The 22,352-nt window shown below is 35.5% G+C and overlaps 2 protein-coding genes across 5 annotated transcripts in view; both read left to right on the forward strand.

The window, feature by feature from the left end:
• Positions 1–2,239: 2,239 nt before the first annotated feature.
• LOC120171023 (uncharacterized protein DDB_G0275933-like) lies at positions 2,240–14,645 on the forward strand. Its single transcript, XM_039178838.1, has 3 exons — positions 2,240–2,450; positions 2,597–2,744; positions 14,423–14,645. The coding sequence occupies exons 1-3, from the start codon at positions 2,396–2,398 to the stop codon at positions 14,499–14,501; spliced, it is 282 nt and encodes a 93-aa protein (XP_039034769.1). The 5' UTR covers positions 2,240–2,395; the 3' UTR covers positions 14,502–14,645.
• A 1,961-nt stretch (positions 14,646–16,606) lies between these two features.
• Positions 16,607–22,352, forward strand: part of LOC120171075 (protein SWEETIE) — a 76,923-nt gene continuing 71,177 nt past the window's right edge. For 3 of the 4 annotated variants that reach the window (XM_039178873.1, XM_039178875.1, XM_039178874.1), the window contains exons 1-6: positions 16,607–16,840; positions 18,491–18,698; positions 20,062–20,168; positions 20,656–20,892; positions 21,010–21,099; positions 21,181–21,268. In XM_039178873.1, coding sequence (XP_039034804.1) covers positions 16,673–16,840; positions 18,491–18,698; positions 20,062–20,168; positions 20,656–20,892; positions 21,010–21,099; positions 21,181–21,268 — 898 coding nt within the window. In that variant the 5' untranslated portion in view covers positions 16,607–16,672. Of the gene's footprint in view, positions 16,841–18,490; positions 18,699–20,061; positions 20,169–20,655; positions 20,897–21,009; positions 21,100–21,180; positions 21,269–22,352 lie in introns of those variants that run through there. The other variant, XM_039178876.1, reaches the window with a different exon arrangement.

The following is a 22,352-nucleotide window of genomic DNA, read 5'->3' on the forward strand; positions in this document are numbered from 1 at the left end:
ATTCGACTAACCTATGGATGACCTTTAAATACCTAGAGTGCCCTTTCGAGGGTTATTCGAATAAAATGATGTTAATGTTATTTTTTTTATTTACGTATATTTATTATATATCGAGTCAATTAGTTATATTTTAATCGTTTTAAATAAATCTTTCATTTATATATTTTATTTTTGACACGATTATCTTGATAAGTAAATATTTATTATGTATTTTATTTACTTTAGCATGTTACTTTTTCCATTAGTTTATTTATCTATTCGTTATTTCATATGAATATCTATTTTATTTTATATACGTGTCATTTGTTATTATTGCACCCATAAATTATGCATTCGATTACTCGTTCTCCAGAAGAATGCAAGGCAATGTTGTCATGTGACATGAGTTAACAAAATTACGCCAACATAACTGGATTTTAATTTTTTGTTAATTCACGTAGCAAGAGGACATCCTTTTTAAATAAAATCGAGTGTATTAAACCTTTTATCGAGTTAAATATTTTGAAAAAATGAATTCACTCATTTTAAAAATGGTCATTGAAATAAAAAGGATAGTAATTTAAATATTGAGTTCAAATTTGTAAAATTTCACCATTTTCGATGACGTATAATCGAGAGGTACTAATCTTGGACGTTGTGGGGTGCTTATCCTTCCCCATGCGCAACCGACTCTTGAATCCTTAAAAATAAATTTCTGATTAAAAGCATATCAATTTTCATCTTAAAATGATTTTATTAAAATTGCTTTTTGAAAGACGTTTTTGGGTATTCGACCTACCTAACCAAAAGGTCGATGACAACTCTAATTTTAAATCAAAAATCACAATTTCTCAAAAATAAAGTCATAATTATTTCCAATAAAAAATATTTCGAGGTTATAACACTTGTGTGTTACGATTTGGCCCGATTTGGTGGCTTTTTGAATGGATTCTTTTCTTGTTCGCCGACACGTGATCTTCACGTGTCACATTTGGCCATTTGGTGATCTTCGAGTTTTTGGAACATTCTGGGATTAAATCTGGCTGTTGGATTGGGTCAGATCTAACGGATCAAACCTGCCTGCTCGAGTTTCATGAAACTTAGGGTTTTCATAACCCTAACTATCTTGATCTCCACCGTTGGTTTCTCCCCTAATCTAATGGCTAATATGTGTGCGACGCTAACATTATCTTTGGAAACCCTAAGGTGATGAGTCAGGCACATTAAGCTTCTTGGCGGGCCTACTTATTGGATCTTTGACTTTTGTCGAATCTTGGGCCATGATTTGAAGTTGGACCGCACCTTGAAAACAAAAATAAAAGAGAAAAATAAATATATAAAATAAAGTAAATGAAATAATATATATAATATATATTTTCCAAAAAATCTAATACATTTTTTAAAATATATTATATATTTTTTAAAAAATACAAATTATATATTTTTCGAAAACTATATAATACTATATATTAAAAAAACTATATTATATGTATATATATATATTCAAAAAATTATATTATATATATTTTTAAAAAACTATATATTATATATATGTTTCAAAAACAATATATATATATATATATATATATATATATAATATTATTATTATATTTTCTAAGAACCACATATTATCATAATATAAATATTGTAAATATAAAAACCTATAAATAACCCTGTACGAAAAAAGGTGTATACAAATTCAAGAAAAAAAATTAAAATTAACAAATGCATCTAATTATAAGTTATTTTTTATCATTTAACTATGGAATATTACATAGTTGTCACTCAAATGTTTGAATTTATTTTTTGTTACCCAATTAATTAATACAAAAATAATATAATGATTTTTAAAGTTGATATAATAATATTTTTTTTAATTTGGTATACTATATTATTTTAGTCTTAATCATAAAAGAGTTAATTCTCGTCTCAGCATCTGCACTATATCAATTTAATCCAAAAAATTCAAATTATTTCCTTTGAATAAAGAGTTCATATTGGTTGTAAACACTTAAAGTGGTGGCGGTTGACGTTGACAAGTAAACGACTATCGAACCATATAAGCTTTCTTTCACCCACATCAGTAAATGTTAATATCAAGTGATCGATTTATTATAAATCGATAATATTAATGATAAAATAATTAGTTTTGAAACTTTATTGGAGAAAAAAATTTGCTCAAATATTATTAATCATTTGTGTAATTTAGCCAACGCTTTTTATCTCTATAGAAAAATTTTCAATTTAGTAACGTGTTGGGCCAACGATTTGATTACAGAAAGGCCCAAGGCAATGGTAACATTAGTACACGGTGGAGCAACACGAGAAAGAAGAAAACCCCAAAACCCCATCGTTTCCCCTTGACTTAGACGTCGTTACCAGGAAGCCTCCCATTTCCTTGCTGAAAATTCAAGCAATGAGTTACGTGCAGGAAGCTCGTGAGAATCACATTAAAAAAAAAGTTGAAGAAGGTAAGATTCGATCCCCTAAAAGAGGAGAAAAAAGAACTAAAACCATTTCTCATCAAACCCCTGTTTTTGTTTTTGTACGTTTTTTTTCATGAAGAAAAGGAAGCTTTGGTTATAATTGTGAATTGTGTTAATTTGGGTTTGTTCAGCTTTGAGGAGCAAGATGAAGCGGAAGGCACTAAAAGAATGTGATCAGTACACTTCGAAGTATGCGCAATGTGCTGCTGGGAAGACTATTTCTATTGTACGGCAATGTCGTAAACAAGCTAAAGAATTGAACAACTGTCTTCGTCAATTGTAAGTTATTTACTCTTCTCACACACACATTTTGAATGATTTATCTTGAAGTTATTTTCTTAAATTTTCCCGTCTCTGTAGTGGTATTAACTCCCTTTTCTTTTTCTTTGTACTGCGCTTTGTGCCTTGACAAGTTTGGTTTAGAAATGTGATTGTTGACTTGCAGGTTTTATTGATAATTTGGGTTGTTGTTGATTGCACATCTATGTTAGCCCACTGTTTAGAAATGTGGTTTAGAATGTTGTTTAGGGTTATCGAAACAATGGGTTCCGTAGACACTCATTTTTGTCCGGAGTTATTGTGTTTTTTTATTATAGTTTGTAAAAATATTTTTGACAAAATATAATATATAATTTTTAGAAAATGATTTTCGAAAATTTATATATTATATAGTTTTTGAAAATATTTTGAAAATATATATAATATATAGTTTTAAAAACATTTTGAAACCGTTTATATATTATATAGTTTTTAAAACATTTTGAAAACATATATAGTATATAGTTTTAAAAACATTTTTTGTGAAATTATATAATATATAGTTTTAAAAATATTTTTTTTTGAAAACTTATATAATATTTTTAAAACGTTTTGAAAACTATGTAATATATAGTTTTGGAAATTTTTTTAAGTATAATATATAGTTTTCTAAAACATATTTTTGAAATATATATATTATATAGTTTATATCATATTATTTATTTTATTTTATTTTATTTTATTAATTTAATTTCATATATTTTTTTTTTAGGTCCAAAAACGGGTCTAGAAACGGGTCCAAATCCAGTCAGACGGGCCTGATCCAGCCCAGAGGTCAAATTAGGGTTCCAGCATATGTCACAGCGCCACACAACAGGGGACCGTTGGATCAACAAAGAGATCAACGGCCAACATAGCAAGGGAATTAGGGTTTGTTTAACCCACAAAGAGCTATCAGCCGCGGCCGATCTTGGACCGTTGGATCTGACCCAATCCAAAGGTCAAGATCAAATCAAGGTTATCAGAAGCCTGAACGCCACCACACACCGGTCACCGAGTTTTCCGGCCGAGGGGATCGGGACTGACCCATCCCGAAATCCCCGACCAACCAACCACGATCCCGAGATCGTCGAGACTCCCAACGGTCGGTGGGGGTTATAAAAACCCACGACCAACACAGTACAGGGGGGAGAGGTCCAAAATACATCATCAACAGTACACACAGAACCCATCAGGGATCGAACCAGTACCAAACCACAAGCAAACCAAAATCAAGTCCCACAAAAAACTGAGGATCAAGACCCACGACGAACACAGTAAACATCAACCATCACACTACGAACCGAGAACCCACAACTACAGAGAGATATCAACAGTACCCAACATTGGACAGAAAACAAAGCAAATATCAAATATATAAACTCAAAGGCCGAAGCCCCAACAGAAAATCTAAGCAAGTAAAAAACCGAGGCAAAGCAAAGCAAAGCAAATCGAAGAACCACCAGGAAGGCGACGATTTCTCGCCCCAAAGGGTAAGGATTGAGGCTTTCAAGGCTAGATCTACTCCGATCTAGTGTCGTTTTCACTGTTTCGAGGCCAGATTCGACATCGGGGGGTTGAGAGGAGGCTATCGGTTGTGTTTGGGTTAGTTCCGGTCACCGGCGCCTCCGTGCGCCGCCGCTTGCAGTCGCGGCTCCGCCACCGTTTCCTCTCTCCGACGAGGGAGGGGAGAGAGAGTTATGAACTCTCCTTTTTTCTTTCTGGAGTGAAGAAGAAAATGAAGAGAGTAAAGGAAGTGGGCCTCGTTTGGATTTAAGTACTAGAACCAAAACGGTGCCGTTTTGGCACCAGATGAAACGGCGCCGTTTTAAGAGGGGCCATTGTGCAATTATGGGATTGTTAAATTCCCTCCGCCGTCCCTAATGGTTTGAATCGCATTTCAATCTAGTCACCATTTGTAATTTTGACCCTGAATTTGTAATTCAATTAATTTGGTCACTATTTATTTTTATTTTTTTTGTGAATTGGCTCCTAACTTTTTACTCTCTTTTTTTTTGCAGTCCATTTTAATACCAATTTAGCCCGTCAATTCCATTTTTTTTTTGGTCCCCCTAAGTCTCATTTTATTTTATCGCTATTATTATTAGTATTTTCCTTCATATTTTTTTTATTTATTACTTTTAAACTTTACCCTTTCTTTCCCTTTTACTAATTTTAATTTTATCTATCATATTTTTCTATCCTCTTTGACTTATTTATTTTTCACTTATTTTTTTTCTCCCCTTTCTTTGGACTTGTTATTATTTTTTCGATTCATTTAATATTTTTTTGTTTTTTTTCTAACAATTTTGTTTCTTCTTTTAGAAGAATTTCAACCGATCAAAGGTAAGTAATTCGAATCGAGTTTTTTAAATTTAAATTTAAATTTTTCAATTTTCGCATTTAAAGACAACCGGAAAATTAATTGGTACCGAAAGGGCGGTTCAAGAGTGCTAATCCTTCCTTGACCGTAACCGACTCCCGAACCCGACACGTTTCCGGTACAACGCAGATCAGGTAAGATGGTGTCCGACCCACCTAAATTTATTTTAAAATGGTCGGTGGCGACTATAACCCGTTGAATCCAAGTTGAAGCCCAATTCCGGGCCCACCCGAAAGACGGTTCCAACAGCTTGGCGACTCCGCTGGGGACCAGGTAAGTGAGTCAGGCCGAAATTAATTTTTGGTTGTTTTTTTTATGTGAAAATGTTAAATTTTAATTTTAATTTATTTATTCGATTCCAATTATTTATCTTTGATTATTTGTTTCAAAAATAGTTGTACTGATGTTTTTTAATGATTTCAGATTTTTTTCAAAATTGTCATCTTTAAGCTCTAAACCCGAGCTCCAAACCCGTTTTAAGTGGGGGTGAAAGCGACGCATTCGTGTGAATTTATTCACCGCATATGCCTAGCAAGTAGCCTTCGGGATTCATATACCTTATGTCTTCGTGTGAGTTTATTCACCGTGCGGGCATAAAGGAATGTTTCCTCTCGAGTTTAACTTAGTCTACACAAGCCTGTGATGGGTTTAGGACTAAGGGTCTGGTAAGCCCAAGGGGGCACCAGCAAGGAGAACTCGGGTACCGTGTTTTAGAACCTAAACTGGGAGACTTTGAAGGAGTTAGAGCCCACCCCAAAACCTCATTTCAAACCCTAGGATGCTGGAATTATTTCCTGCTTTACTTTCTGTTCAAAGCATGTGAACTAGAAATTTATGCGGTTAGGACTTGTTCAAAATCAACATGCGGGATCATGTCCGGGTAGGAATAGCATGTGGGGTAGATATCATGTGGGGGGGGACTTTTCATCTTCATTTTTTTTATTATCCTTATCTCACTAACTTTTTTTCTCCTTTCATTTATATTCTTTTGCATTTTTTTTGATCATTCGCATCATTAAAACGAGGTGTTGATCCACCAAAAATGTGTTTGTTAAACGTAGTATATTAATGGACAAAGGGGTTATAATACAACGAGATAAAAAGCTCAGAAGTCCAACCGGGATAAAGAATACTTAGAGGCAAAGGTTGCAGGGGCAAGACGAGGAAATGGTTGACCCGGAGAATCCTTTCAAAGGAGCTGGAACGGTTCGACAGGATGTTCAACCGGTGAAGAAGCGGAAGACGAATCAACTTGCCAGAGGCTGTGCGGGATCTATACCATCAAAAAGTTTTTTGTCTCTTCAGACGTAACATTTTTGTCCCCAATAAGGATTATTCAGAATAATAGGCACATTTTTCGGATCAATGCCTCGGACATTTCATGCTTCATGCATTTAAACATTTTGCATTTTGTTCATTTCTTTACATTCACATTAACTATCTTCACATTATTCATCAAAAAATGAGAACACTTCGACCCTATGACATATAAGGAGCTTTACCAACAGTTGTTCGACGCACATGTGGTGTCACCATATCCAGAGAAATCCATGAAGCCCCGTACCCCAGGTAGTATGATGAGAACGCTCATTACAGCGGAGTCCCAGGGCGCACTATCGAGAATTACTCCACAATCAAGAGAATGATACAGAAAATACGTAACAAGAATCGGATCGACTTCAACAACTTGGGGGCATCCAAGTGAGGAAGACCATTTCATCATTTGAGACATTTTTTGAATTTGTTTTTCATTTTTTTTTCTCAAGTTTTTGTAAGGACTTTTAAATAAATTTATGTTACTTTAAAGATGTTAAACAATGAATTACATTTGCAAACTTGCAATTCTTTGAATATCATATGAACTAAGAAACTCTGAAATGGTTCAAAATTACATATCTTTGACGAAGTAACATGATTTAAAACAAGGAATTTGACTTTACCCAGAATATACACTCAAACACCGTACACTGCTCTTGTAATTAACCAATATAACATTTTCCTTTCATAAGGTGCGGACAACATGGGGCATCCTTTTGCATATGACATTATTATACTTTTATTAAGCATTCAGTGATGATAATGATCTTCACAGATGGAATAGTCGAGTAAGTGAATCTAGTTTAGGTCAGTTGCTTGAAAATTGAACTCTAAAGATGAAATTTTTTACTTTCAACAAATACCTAGACTATAAAAGGTTCCTCTTGACAATCTTAAGAAATTAAATCCGTAAAACTGAGCTATTCCACTAAGGCAATCGGTTACAGAGGAAACTCGAAAGCCCTGGCTTTATGAATAGATTGTATTCAAACCATGACATTGCTCGGACACTTGGCAATTCGGTGTTTGCTCCACTGCTTTTGTCAGGCCGAAGACTTTGTGATGAGATGAACCCTTCAGTTAAACCTGATAAAAGTGATTATAATGTTAAGCTGTCCCTCTAAAGTAATTGGTTAAACGCCCCGACTTTATGGATTCAGCTAGCCAGACAATGGAAAATTAAATCAAATTTATCTGAGCAAGAAATTTTCGGTAATGTTGGACTAAGGGAGTTAAGGAACACCTGTTATAGTCGACTACACACGAGCACTCAAGAATTTCATTTTTAGACCGATATTTTTGCACTGCCTTCGTTAGAGGAGCCTACAAAGCTTGAACAAATGGAAGATTTCAGAGGACCGAAATAAAAGGTCTTGTAATTGATCATGCTAGTTGCGTCATTTTTTCCGCACCCAATTGAAATACCAAAGCATATTTCGATATTTAAAAAAATGATATTTTGGGTTACCAAAACCTTAGAAAGGAGGCTAACCTAAAGCCAACTCATCCATTTAAACATTTGTCAAAGATTTGTAAATCTGAAAGCATTAAAAGAGCTCTTGATTCCTTTGATATTTTTTGAACTCACATTTACAATTTGATTCAATTGCGAACAATATTTTACGACATTTTATCATGTCTCTCTCCTAAAACAAGAAAAAGGAGAAAAACATTTTCAAGCAGAACAGTCTCAGATATGAAATATCTGTAAAGCCAAAGCTCGTGAAGTAAATGGGGCACGATCCATTCCAAGGACTGGATTGACAGACAAAGCTCGAGACTCCATCAAGAAGATAACACATAATTCATTCATATTGCATGCATCTTAAACATACTTAGGTGCATCACATTCATCATTTTAGCATACACGTTTTTGCAGCTTTTAGAGTCAAGTTTTGACTTCAGGATGAAGGATACTAGATTCTCAAGCGCCTTCAAAGAAGGATGGTGGTTGATTAAATCTGCAGTAAGAAGCTACACCTCAACCGACTTGACATCTTAGAACCAATTTCAGATAGGTTCGAGAACCAGTTCAAAACAAATCCAGTTCGACACAAACTCAACCATGAGCACGAAGAAAATTGGACTCCAGACAACGCAAGTTCAACTTCACGACGAAGGGACCGCTGGTTGTCAATAAACAACTTCCCAATTTCAGAGCCAATTTCAACTTCACAGCGAAGGATATTGGACTCCAGACAACGCATGTTCAACTTCACGACGAAGGGACCGCTGGTTGTCAATAAACAACTTCTCAATTTCAGAGCCAATTTCAACTTCACAACGAATGATATTGGACTCCAGGCAACGCAAGTTCAACTTCACGACGAAGGGACCGCGGTTGTCAATAACCAACTTCTCAATTTCAGAGCCAATTTCAACTTCACAACGAAGGATATTGGACTTTAGACAACTTAAGTTCAACTTCATGACGAAGGGACCGTTGGTTGTCGATAAACAACTTCTCAATTTCAGAGCCAATTTCAACTTCACAACAAAGGATATTGGACTCCAGACAACGCAAGTTCAACTTCACGACGAAGGGACCGCGGTTGTCAATAACCAACTTCTCAATTTCAGAGTCAATTTCAACTTCACGACGAAGGATATTGGACTTTAGACAACGTAAGTTCAACTTCACGACGAAGGGACCGCTGGTTGTCAATAAACAACTTCTCAATTTCAGAGCCAATTTCAACTTCACAACGAAGGATATTGGACTCCAGACAACGCAAGTTCAACTTTACGACGAAGGGACCGCTGGTTGTCAATAACCAACTTCTCAGTTTCAGAGCCAATTTCAACTTCACAATGAAGGATATTGGACTCCAGACAACGTAAGTTCAACTTCACGATGAAGGGACCGCTGGTTGTCAATAAACAATTTCCCAATTTCAGAGCCAATTTCAACTTCACAACGAAGGATATTGGACTCCAGACAACGCGAGTTCAACTTCACGACGAAGGGACCGCTGGTTGTCAACAAACAATTTCCCAATTCCAGAGCCAATTTCAACTTCACGGTGGAGGATATTGGACTTGGAACAATACAACTTACTTGGATTTCAACTTCACGATGAAGGATATCCAATTCCAGGCTCAGCTTAACGACGAAGGGTCACCCGCGGTTTCAACTTCATGACGAAGGGAATCGTGCACACAAGCAGCATTAATCTCTAGATTGGATTTGAACTTCACGACGAGGGGTATCCAACTCAAAGAAGGAGTGTCTGCCAACAAAAGACCTTTGAGTTTGACTATGCTCATCTCAATGGCACATCATTTGCAGCATAGCTTAAGTCGAGAAGGGCTATCTGCCAAAGACCCCCGAGTTCGATTACACTCAGCTTCGAGGGCACATCATTTGCAGCACAACTTAAGTCGAGAAGGGTTATCTGCCAACCAAAGACCTTTGAGTTCGACAACGCTCAACTCAACGGTACATCATTTGCAGCATAGCTTAAGTCGAGAAGGGTTATCTGCCAAAGACCCTTGAGTTCGATTGCACTCAACTTCGAGGGCACATCATTTGCAGCATAGCTCAAGGCAAGAAGGGTTATATGTCAATAAAATTACCGAGTTCGATTCCATTCAGCTCGATGACACCTCAATCACACTACTGTCCGGTTGTAGTCGAGATTTTCAAGTCAAGGAAAAGACCTGGGTTAGCCGTGCCTTAGTGACAAGAAGCCATTTTCCGGCAGCATAGCTTAAGTCGAGAAAAACTATCTGTCAACAAAGACCTTTCGAGTTCGATTTCATTCAGCTCGAGGGCCTATCAACCACATGATGGAGTCAATGAACTACTTTCCAGTCGAATTTCCAACCAGAGTCTTTAAACCGAGGAAAAGACCGAGGCGGACTACAACGAGAAGCCACATCCCGATTCAAATCCCGAACTGCGGCTTCAATTCTATATCATTTCGAGATGGACTCGACTTCGCGACGGAGGAGCCATCCGCAACCCAATTCGACAGGGAGTTATTCCTAATTCAAATCAATTTTCAGCTCCACCGAGCGAAAATTTGTGTCATTTTATCTTTGTCCTATTTTTCATTCCACGAAAAAAGGACAAAGAGGGGCAGCTGTAGACTCATTTTCGCCCGGAGTTATGTTTTTTATTATAGTTTGTAAAAATGTTTTTGACAAAATATAATATAATTTTCAGAAAATGATTTTCGAAAATTTATATATATATAGTTTTTGAAAATATTTTGAAAATATATATAATATAGTTTTGAAAACATTTTGAAACCGTTATATATTATATAGTTTTTAAAACATTTTGAAAACATATAGTATAGTTTTAAAAACATTTTTTGTGAAATTATATAATATATAGTTTTAAACATTTTTTTTGAAAACTTATATATTTAAAACGTTTTGAAAACTATGTAATATATAGTTTTGGAAATTTGTTTAAGTATAATATATAGTTTTCTAAAACATATTTTTGAAATATATATATATAGTTTATCATTATTTATTTTATTTTTTTTATTAATTTAATTTAATTTCATATATTTTTTTTCAGGTCCAAAAACGGGTCTAGAAACGGGTCCAAATCCAGTCAGACGGGCCTGATCCAGCCCAGAGGTCAAATTAGGGTTCCAGCATATGTCACAGCGCCACACAACAGGGGACCGTTGGATCAACAAAGAGATCAACGGCCAACATAGCAAGGGAATTAGGGTTTGTTTAACCCACAAAGAGCTATCAGCCGCAGCCGATCTTGGACCGTTGGATCTGACCCAATCCAATGGTCAAGATCAAATCAAGGTTACCAGAAGCCTGAACGCCACCACACACCGGTCACCGAGATTTTCGGCCGAGGGGATCGGGACTGACCCATCCCGAAATCCCCGGCCAACCAACCACGATCCCGAGATCGTCGGGACTCCCAACGGCCGGTGGGGGTTATAAAAACCCATGACCAACACAGTACAGGGGGGAGAGGTCCAAAATACATCATCAACAGTACACACATAACCCATCAGGGATCGAACCAGTACCAAACCACAAGCAAACCAAAATCAAGTCCCACAAAAAACCGAGGATCAAGACCCACGACGAACACAGTAAACATCAACCATCACACTACGAACCGAGAACCCACAACTACAGAGAGATATCAACAGTACCCAACATCGGACAGAAAACAAAGCAAATATCAAATATAAACTCAAAGGCCGAAGCCCCAGCAAAAAATCTAAGCAAGTAAAAAACCGAGGCAAAGCAAAGCAAAGCAAATCGAAGAACCACCAGGAAGGCGACGATTTCTCGCCCCAAAGGGTAAGGATCGAGGCTTTCAAGGCTAGATCTACTCCGATCTAGTGTCGTTTTCACTGTTTCGAGGCCAGATTCGACATCGGGGGGTTGAGGGGAGGCTATCGGTTGTGTTTGGGTTAGTTCCGGTCACCGGCGCCTCCGTGCGCCGCCGCTTGCAGTCGCGGCTCCGCCACCGTTTCCTCTCTCCGACGAGGGAGGGGGAGAGAGTTCTGAACTCTCCTTTTTTCTTTCTGGAGTGAAGAAGAAAATGAAGAGAGTAAAGGAAGTGGGCCTCGTTTGGATTTAAGTACTAGAACCAAAACGGTGCCGTTTTGGCACCAGATGAAACGGCGCCGTTTTAAGAGGGGCCATTGTGCAATTATGGGATTATTAAATTCCCTCCGCCGTCCCTAATGGTTTGAATCGCATTTCAATCTAGTCACCATTTGTAATTTTGACCCTGAATTTGCAATTCAATTAATTTGGTCACTGTTTTTTTTTTGTGAATTGGCTCGTAACTTTTTACTCTCTTTTTTTTGCAATCCATTTTAATACCAATTTAGCCCGTCAATTCCATTTTTTTTAATTTTTTTTGGTCCCCCTAAGTCTCATTTTATTTTATCGCTATTATTATTAGTATTTTCCTTCATATTTTTTTTATTTATTACTTTTAAACTTTACCCTTTCTTTCCCTTTTACTAATTTTAATTTTATCTATCATATTTTTCTATCCTCTTTGACTTATTTATTTTTCACTTATTTTTTTCTCCCCTTTCTTTTGACTTGTTATTATTTTTTCGATTCATTTAATATTTTTTTTGTTTTTTTTCTAACATTTTTGTTTCTTCTTTTAGAAGAATTTCAACTGATCAAAGGTAAGTAATTCGAATCGAGTTTTTTAAATTTAAATTTAAATTTTTCAATTTTCGCATTTAAAGACAACCGGAAAATTAATTGGTACCGAAAGGGCGGTTTAAGAGTGCTAATCCTTCCTTGATCGTAACCGACTCCCGAACCCGACACGTTTCTGGTACAACGCAGATCAGGTAAGATGGTGTCCGACCCACCTAAATTTATTTTAAAATGGTCGGTGGCGACTCTAACCCGTTGAATCCAAGTTGAAGCCCAATTCCGGGCCCACCCGAAAGACGGTTCCAACAGGTTCCAAGATGTGCCATTTTACAATGCAAGCATTTTCAAATCCTTGCATAAGTTTTATGGAATATATCCTCTCTATTGACTGAGTTTGTTTGAAAATGCTATGAATTGTGCCAGAGGAAACTGCTTTTCTTAATGATAAGAAGCGAAGCTCCTTAGAAAATATAATTTCTTTGTTGTTTAGGTTGATATTTAAGGTTCGGCTCTTGCTTTCATCTTATTTGTTGTTTAGGTTGATATTTAAGGTTCGGCTCTTGCTTTCATCTTATAAGTCTAGTGACAAATTGGTTCCCATACAATTGTTTTAACCACCAGGATATTAATGGCTCATTATTGTTAATGAATATTATATGTTTATTGATATTACAGCATCTAGGTGGGAATGTTGACCTTGGACTTGGATGAGTGCAATCTCAAGTTCAACTGCACAGGCTTAGAGCTTGAATCTCAACTCGTTTCACACGTCTGATTCAAAATGTGGTATCATGATCTGAGATTATGGATGCTGCCATTAAAACATGCATTGCCTTCAAGAGAATGAAATATCTTAACTGAGGAACTCAATCCACTTTTGCTTGGTTCACAAGCTCGTCGTAGATTCATGCCTAGCATTAAGTTAAATGTTTAAAAGAATATTACTTAACAAATTTTTAATGATAATTATTTCGCACACCTTGAAAGCAAAATCAAACTTCAGGTTCTGGTTTTCAAATCTTCAAACTTTATCTATGCATAATTATCTTGCCCTATAGAAAGAAGATGTCTCATGGACATTTTCTTGTTTTTATGTCTGTTAATCGTCTGCTAGTTTAACTTATTTAAGCGATCCCTTTATTTGTAAATTTATTTGAATAAAACTTCAAGGTAATAATGCAAGGAACCTATGCAATTTTAGTAGGCTATTTGTAATACTCTAATCTACGCTTATTCTGATACCCCAAACTACATTAGACGTAAGAGTGAATGATAACACCCATATAAGAGATCAAGTCTCACAAAACAAATCACTCGAGTTTAAAGATTAAAACTTTTTCGGTCAGTGGCTTTCTGCCCAAAAGCTGTTTGACAGCTTATGCTTGGGCCCTGGGCACTAACTGAATGCCAATTGTTACGCTTTGCGCCCATGTCATAAGTGTCTTTTGTGTGACTTTGTTGTCATTGTCAATATGTGGCCGTAAGTCTAAGTGGCTGCCTGGGGGTGCACTGGACAAGTGGGAAATGAAAAAAAATATCCCAATTCCTCTAATCAGTGTAGTTGATAGAAATTAGGTTTCACATTTTCCATGTTTGTATGGAAAGTCATCATGATGTTAATTTAGAATGACAAGTGTTTATTTTCCTACCCTTTTTGTTGTTTTGGTTTCCGTTCTCTTTATCACTTAAAGTGCTTGTTGAGAAAATCAAATCCAGAAAAAATGCACATATATATGTGCCTGTTAATTTGATGATCAACAGGCACATGATGCAAATTATGAGGAAGGCTTGCTGTGCTCTGAATTTGACAAAAACTAAGTTTAACGTTTTTGTCTTGCAGCACCAATGATGCTGTGTTGGAAGAAATGAAGAAAGAATACATGCTTCATGAAAATCAGAAAGGAACTTCAAGAGTCTAAGCTCATTTCCCTTTCCAGTGCTGGGCTACAGAGCCTTGCAATCAAGTATTCGGCATACAACTTATTTGTTTTAATCCATATGGTTTCCCTGGAACTTGTATCTTCTGCATTGATTAAATGGTGGACCTATCTGGAACTGCAGCTTGAGATGATATCTCTAAAGCAAATGTTGTTTGTTAAGAGTAAATTATCTTCTGTGTTTGTTTCGTCCCATGCATTGTATATAACTGACTGGTCAGAGTCCGTTGTTGCCCATGGCCATCCATCATACTTAAATGCAAATATACAAGTTAAATAAATACTACTTTGGTTCTATAGAAAGAAAAAGGAAATGAATTTTGAGAATGGTTAGTATAACAAGAAAATAGGAAATAGAGAATAAAATTAAGGGTAATATATGCTTTAGGTCACTATAATTAGCATAATTTCTATGTAAGTCACTTTTTTTTATCAATGATCTTTTTATTATAAATAGATTGACTTATTTATGCTGCTTTAAAAGTTGTCTTAGTAGAATAAGGTGTTATATCTTTTTGGTAATGTTTAGGGTTTGATTATTAATATTGTGAATAGAATAAATTAAATTAGAAGGATAATATTTATAATGATTTCCCTAATATTCGATCTTCGATCTGGAATAATTAATTATATCAAATATCAATGAATATACCCATATATACATTTTTATATCTCATTTTAATACAAGTTTTTAACAAAATAATGTTAATAGTGGAAATTTATTGATATAATTTAATGAAATTAAAATCTTAACCTTCAAAAAATTATGAAATTGGTTTCATTTTAGAGCTCATTCAAAAGGTTTCATTTTAATTATGTATTGTTATGTGATCATAATTTTTAGTTATTATTTTTTCAACTATCTCATACTCAAAGAAAAGTAAGGGTTCAAATTCTGACAATTGTAAATGGAGTAAATTAAGTTTGGAGAGTTCTCCTTGCCTCTGTTGTACTCGATCTGGATTAGTCGATCAATAAATCAGATATCGAATGTTATATATATATATATAAAAGAAAGGTAGTTGGAGAAAATAAAATATGAGTTATATTTATGTTATAAAAATTTATCTAATGTATAAGTTATGTCCACTTTAATTTAGATAAATCTGTTTCTTGCAAGTTTACAAGTTATATTTAGGATTTATAATTTAGGGTTAAGGTTTTAATATTTAATTTTTAGGGTTCAAGTTCAAGGTTTATAATTTAGGGTTAAAATTTAAAGTTTATAGTTTGATATCACTTGAGCAAAGTCTCGAGTTCGAGTTATTGTGTATGTAGAAAATCCTTGTTAGAAGACTCACTCACCAAAGTTAGATGTGCGACACAGATCAGTCCAGATTAATTAAGACAAAACTTTAGAACTCGAAGGGCAACCAAAAAAAATAGAAAATTTAAGCAACTTGTATAGCAAATAGTACCACTTACTTCACCGATAAAAAACCTATAGTTATAATAATTGACTTATAAAAATTTTCGACTATATAACCCTTATAAAAGAGTTCTCTAATTAGATCATAATTGATCTTTTGAAAGTTGAACTAATCAAAACTATAGATAAGATAATAAATTAAATTTAAATAATACTTATTTGAGTTATTCAATTAAATAGATTTATATAATATAAGTTCAAACTAAATTATTTCGAAATATTTTCAATCTATTTAGGATATCATGATTTAGGTTATATTACATATAAGTTTTATTTAAGTTAAACCCTAAACCCTTATGTTATAAAGTTCAAATTATTTCTTAAGCATTTTTATTTAATTTTGAACTTAAATTTAAAATACATATAATAGACTGTGAATCAGGATATAAATTTTGAATTTTTTTATTTTCCTTTAAGTTTTTTTTTTTTTAAATTTAAAGGTAAATTGTCGTTAGAATCTTTTTAAATAATAGATTTATTATAGAGGGATGGAATTTATCCATTTGATAGTCGAGGGACTAAATTGATATAATATCTATAAAAATGACCTAGCAGGTGATTTTACCAAGATTAATCGTTTTTCATTCGCAGTATTCATGTTTCTTCTAGTTTATAATATGGACTATAGTTTGGAAGAACCGTCTTTTAATTCTTCTCGTTCAGGAAAAAGAACTGGAGTGGGTTTCCATTACTAGTTCCTGCATTGGCTTCCTTGTAAAAAATAATGGCGAGGAGGAATTACGTGAGAGAGAACGTTCCTCTCTCACGCTTCGGCGTCCTGGTAGCTCAGCTTGAGTCCATCGTTGCTTCCGCATCGCAGAAATCTCCTGATCCTCTTCTTTGCTTCGATCTCCTCTCCGATCTCCTATCCGCCCTTGATGACGAGCCCAAGGTCCTTTTTTCTCCGGATCTAACCTTTTGCTATTTCAGTACACAATTTAATTGCAGAATTTTATCTGCTTGTGTTCCTTTTTTAGTTAGTTGTTCTGTTTGTTTATTTGTTTTTTTTCAGTGAAGTTTAAGTCTTTTAAGATTTTATTTGCAATTTCTTAGGAAGCTGTGCATTTTAATTTGGTCAGAAGAGATTTAGTTATGGATATTTTTTTCTTGATATAAGTTGGAGGTCTCATTAAAACCCCTTCATGCTTTTCGGAATACTATCAAGTATCGAAAAAGAGAGGAAGGAGGACAAGAGTACCTCTGATTTCATTAGCACACAGCAAACATTATAAGAAAGGAATATTACAACAGCTTAAACCTCTCCTAAACCAGAAAACCCACTCCCTCTTAAGGATCTGGTAGGATTACCAAGATATACACCTCCCCCTACACGATCAACGCTTACTACCCTATCCCTTGCTTTGCCAGCTCGTCTGCTTTAGCATTTACACTCCTCTTAACCCATCGAAGCACAACTGCCCTTTCCATATGGATGCTGCAATGCCTGTTACCAACTCCGAGAAGGGAACAGACATAATATAGGGTCTTTTACCCAATCCACTGCTACCTTACTGTCACTCTCCACAATCAACCTATTCTTCTTGCTTACCTCTATTTCCATGAACATAGAGATGCCTTGTTTGATGGGTAATAATTCTGCCATGATAGAAGGTCCTTGCCCAACAGCCTTTGAGAAGGTGGCTAGGCAGAAACCACTCTGATTTCGAAACAATCCCCCGATACCTCCTCTTCCCCACGAATGTTCCGTAGCCCCGTCGATGTTGGCTTTAATAAAGCCCTGCGGTGGTGGTGACCATCTCACAAGAGTGCCGGTAGTTACTATCGAATTCTTAGCCAGAGAAGGGTCACTGACCAGACAGTGAAAAGATAATTCTGGCAATGGATGTAGCACCTTAAACCATGATACAAGATGGGTCTTTGCTAAGGAATAATTACAACACTGCATCTAGGTGGCAGTTTCGAAATATTATCTCATTCCTTACTTTCCATATAGACCAAATTACCGCAAACGGAATGAATTTCCAGATTGCACTTGACTTAGCAATCGCTTCATTATGCCAAGAGATTAGGAAGGAAGAAATCGTACCTGGGAACACTGTTAAGGTTTCCCAATAACTCATGATCCGATTCCAAACCACCCTGCAGCCTACAAAGAGATGGAAAACCGTCTCTGTTTCTTTCTTAAATAAAGGACAAACTGAGTCTGTTACATCCCTTACCCCTCGCTTCACTAATTCCGCTTTGACAGCGATTCTTCCGTTCACCACCTGCCAAAGAAAAACCTCCACCCTTGGGGGGGCAATTCCCATCCATATGAATTTGCTCCATTCAATCTGGTTGTTCCACTCCTTAGTGAGTGTGGCTCCAAATGATTTCACTGTGGATTGTGATTATTCAGATTCATATAGAGATAAATAACTTGCTTCGGTGATGTGTTTTTTACTTTTAAGTTCAATGTAAGCGTAGTAGAAGGTGTCTCATGTTTGCCTTCTAGAAATTTGTTCTCAGATTTGAGTTATGTTTGGAAGTTTATTTCTTTTGAGTGACGTTTTATTTTTAACTTGGAAATATTAAATTTCAGGAATCTATTTTGTTGTGGCAAAGAAAATGTGAGGATGCCTTATATTCCTTGCTTATTCTTGGTGCCAAACGTCCTGTGCGACACTTGGCATCCGTAGCAATGACAATGATGATATCAAAAGGAGATAGCATTTCAATATACTCAAGAGCAAGTAGTCTCCAAGGATTTCTTTCTGATGGGAGGCGGAGTGAGCCACAGAAAATTGCTGGTTAGTTGAAGCTGCAACTAACTGTACCGTGCTTATATCATGTGTTTTTTTTAGCTAGAAATGACAAATATACTGTGCTTTCATATAAATTCCTGGTTAGTTGAAGCTGCAACTAACTTTGTTGTGCTTATATCATGCCCTTTTTGACAACAATATTGCCTTTCTAAAAGAATACTTTTCAACAAGAACAAAAAAAGCTAGTATTGACAATACCTAAGAAATCAGAAAACAATCTTAAAATTCAACGAAGGAATAAGAATGTCACTGTTATTCTAATCCCAATTTAATAAGACAGTACTCCACTTTTTTAAAAGCTTTATAATTCATTTACATTTGTATAATATTGTTGCCGATAGGAAGCAATAAATTTAACGAGGCCTCCACTACCTATAAAAAAAAAAAATCCTGCTTTCCATAAAGCTCCTTTTGGACATGCCAACTTTTCATCAGATGTTTTAAATAGGTTATGTTTAGCATGCCTATTGTGATGTGGTTTTTTTTTTGATAGAAGATGAGGCCTCATAAAAACCTCCTTTTTACCCTCCATGTTATGAAAGTAACATGAAGGGTAATGAAAGGAGGAAAAGAGCACCTATAATTATATAAAACAGAAGAAAAGTACATTACCCACTCTTAAAACAAGATAAACCTTCCCAGAAAGCATAAGACTTAAAAACCACTATCAGCTGGAAAGCGTAGACACAAATTACATAATACTGAGAACAAAAACCTGCAGAAACAGAATGAAACATACACTCCAACTCCTCAAATACAAAGGCCTATTGTGATGTGGTTATCATCCAAAATGTTCATTATGCCTCCAACTGTACTTCAGTGTGGAGGGAGTGCCTAACGGCACCACAGGTCTTGAGTCTGGTAGGCCAAACATAGTGAACCTCTTTTGTTTTCAGTTTTTTTCTGAGTATTTTGTTTAATGATGAAAATACCCATGTTCATTGGGATTATACCATGAGAAGTGAATAAACCTGCCAGTGACAGGGTCGGTTTCTTTTTGAGTGCTTTGGTGTAGCGAGGATGATAGTCAATTTACTTAGAGGTGCCAAAATACTTGACTTCTGTCATTTGTATGTTTGTTTATATAACTTTCAGAACTTATATTGGATCTATATCATAAAATTTGAATACTAATGAAGAGATGCCCACTGACGCATTGAGTTTTGTGTGTATACTGTCTATTATATAAATATAGTATGTCTTTTGCTTCTGACGTTGCAATGTTCTTTACAACTTAATGTTCATAATCAATAAATTTTCTCATTGAAGGATTGCTTCTCATAGTCTTAAGATTTTTAGACTTTCAAATTGTTTCTTGTGTTATGAGCGTTTGTTTTAAATTTTGTAGGTGCTGCACAATGCTTGGGCAAGTTGTATCAACATTTTGGGAGAAGAATAACTTCGGGTTTGTTTGAAACAACTATCATTGCTACAAAACTGATGAAATTTCATGAGGTATATTTTTTTAATATGAATTCTTATTTATGTAATTTATTGAGGGTAAGTCCTAAAATTAATGTGAAAATACCAGAGAAATGATCGAAAGGGAATTTTCCATGTTTAATTGTTCTACAAAGTCGTTTCCCCCTAATATAGGCAAGACTTATATATCTTAAGTTGTATGTGCATATTGCATCATGCTTTTTTTTTTGCACGTCTAGCAATGTAGGGATTCTAGTGTCATGAATGTCCCCCCGTTTCCCTTAACAAAAACTAAGCAAAAGAAGTTGATATCTGTGGCCTATAGTGTTATTTTGGTGAAGAGAAACAATATCTTTAGGCAGTAAAGCCAAGATGTGTTTGGATGACATGGTTGCCGGAGTATATGTTAGTTAATTTTTGCTATATTGTTATCAAGAATTTGCTAGTTGAAATTTGGTTGGTGTTAATGTTATTACCACATTTATTCCTGTGGCTTTAATCTGTTTATATTGAATTTTAGGAGTTTGTGAGACAAGAGGCTTTGCTCATGCTTCAGAATGCTTTGGAAGGCTGTGGTGGTAGTGCTGCTGCTTCAGCATATACTGAGGCATTTCGTCTCATTACGAGATTTGGCATTGGAGACAGAGCATTTATTGTTAGAATAGCTTCGGCACGTTGTCTGAAGGCTATTGCCAACATAGGGGGACCTGGTCTAGGGGTTGGAGAACTTGACAGTTTAGCTACACAATGTGTCAAGGCAAGTGTTCTTCTTTGTCATCTTTTGCTCGTTGCATTTTTTCTTATTGTATTTTCTTGATCTCTTTGAAACTGGGGTTGTAAATATATGTGTTCTTTTTACTGCTGTTTTCACTAGGCTCTTGAGGATTCAATAACTTCTGTTCGGGATGCATTTGCTGAAGCTCTGGGCTCATTAGTTGCACTTGGAATGAATCCCGAGGCACAGGTAGGGATATGCCGGGTTTTGATTTTTATTTCCTATCTTCACTTTCGAGTTCATTTAAAGTATCATCATAACTCTTGCTAGGTTCAACCAAAGGGAAAAGGCCCTTTTCCTCCACTGAAGAAACTAGAAGGTGGTTTGCAGAGGCATCTGGTTTTACCCTTCACAAAAGGTATGCCCTTGTCTAGTTGGCTGTGATTCAGGCCGTGTTATTAGCCTTAGATTGTTTATCTTGCCAATTTTTATTTAAATAAATATTTTTGGGTTAGTTTAGTCTTGTTTAGATTCCAATATAGCACCCTTTGGTGTTTGAATATTTTGTTAAGGGTAATAACATTTTATGATTTAAGAGTTGCTGCTATGGTTGAGAAGCTTTGCAGCCTTTTTTTTATAGAAGTTGGAGGTCTCATTAAAAACTCCCTTCTTATTCGTCTACATACTAAGAAGTATGTTAACGAACATAGGAAGGAAGAAAAGAGTACCTCATATTTCATTGAATAAAACGCCTCATTACATATGAAAACACGAAATACCCTCAAACGAGGATAAAAGCCATTACAAAAAACATAATCACCTAAAGCTCTCACCTTCTCGACCACAAAAATCAAGAGGCAATCACCCTATACCTAAGATAAACCTCCATCAATAGGAAAACAACCCAACATTTAATGACATAACATACATAAAAACAACACCTAAAATCATTAAACCAAAAACATCCGCCTCTGAAGGGAACTCCACAAAAATACCATGTATCAAAATCACCAAAAAAATCAGCTCGATAAATTATCTTTAATGAACCAAAACCACACTACCTTCCCTTCAATCAATGTTTCCTTGAAATGGCGAGAGCGAGAGAACGAGAGAGCAGATATTCTGATGGCAAAGATGGAGAGGTTCTTGGAGGGGGTTCTTTGATAATCTTAGTAGGAGTGAGCAGAAGAACTTTAGGGGAACATTTTTTTTTTTTGATAGAAAGGCCCCATTAAAATCCTCCTTCAATCCCTCCATGTTATGAGAGTAACATGAAGGAACAACGAAGGAGGAAAAGAGAGCCAAGAAAACTTTTATTCATAATAACCAGATTACAAGCTTGAACAAACTCCTACACTTCCAACGGAAGAACATAAAACTTAACACAAACATCCAACAAAACAGGGAGGAACAATCCTGTTAAACACAACTATAACCAAAATCACCCTATCCCATCTTTAGCAAGTTTATCAGCTTCCCAGTTTGCCGCCCTTGAAGTATGC

Source organism: Hibiscus syriacus, unplaced genomic scaffold, assembly GCF_006381635.1.
Source record: "Hibiscus syriacus cultivar Baekdansim isolate YM2019G1 unplaced genomic scaffold, ASM638163v2 tig00111810_pilon, whole genome shotgun sequence".
Taxonomy (NCBI): domain Eukaryota; kingdom Viridiplantae; phylum Streptophyta; class Magnoliopsida; order Malvales; family Malvaceae; genus Hibiscus; species Hibiscus syriacus.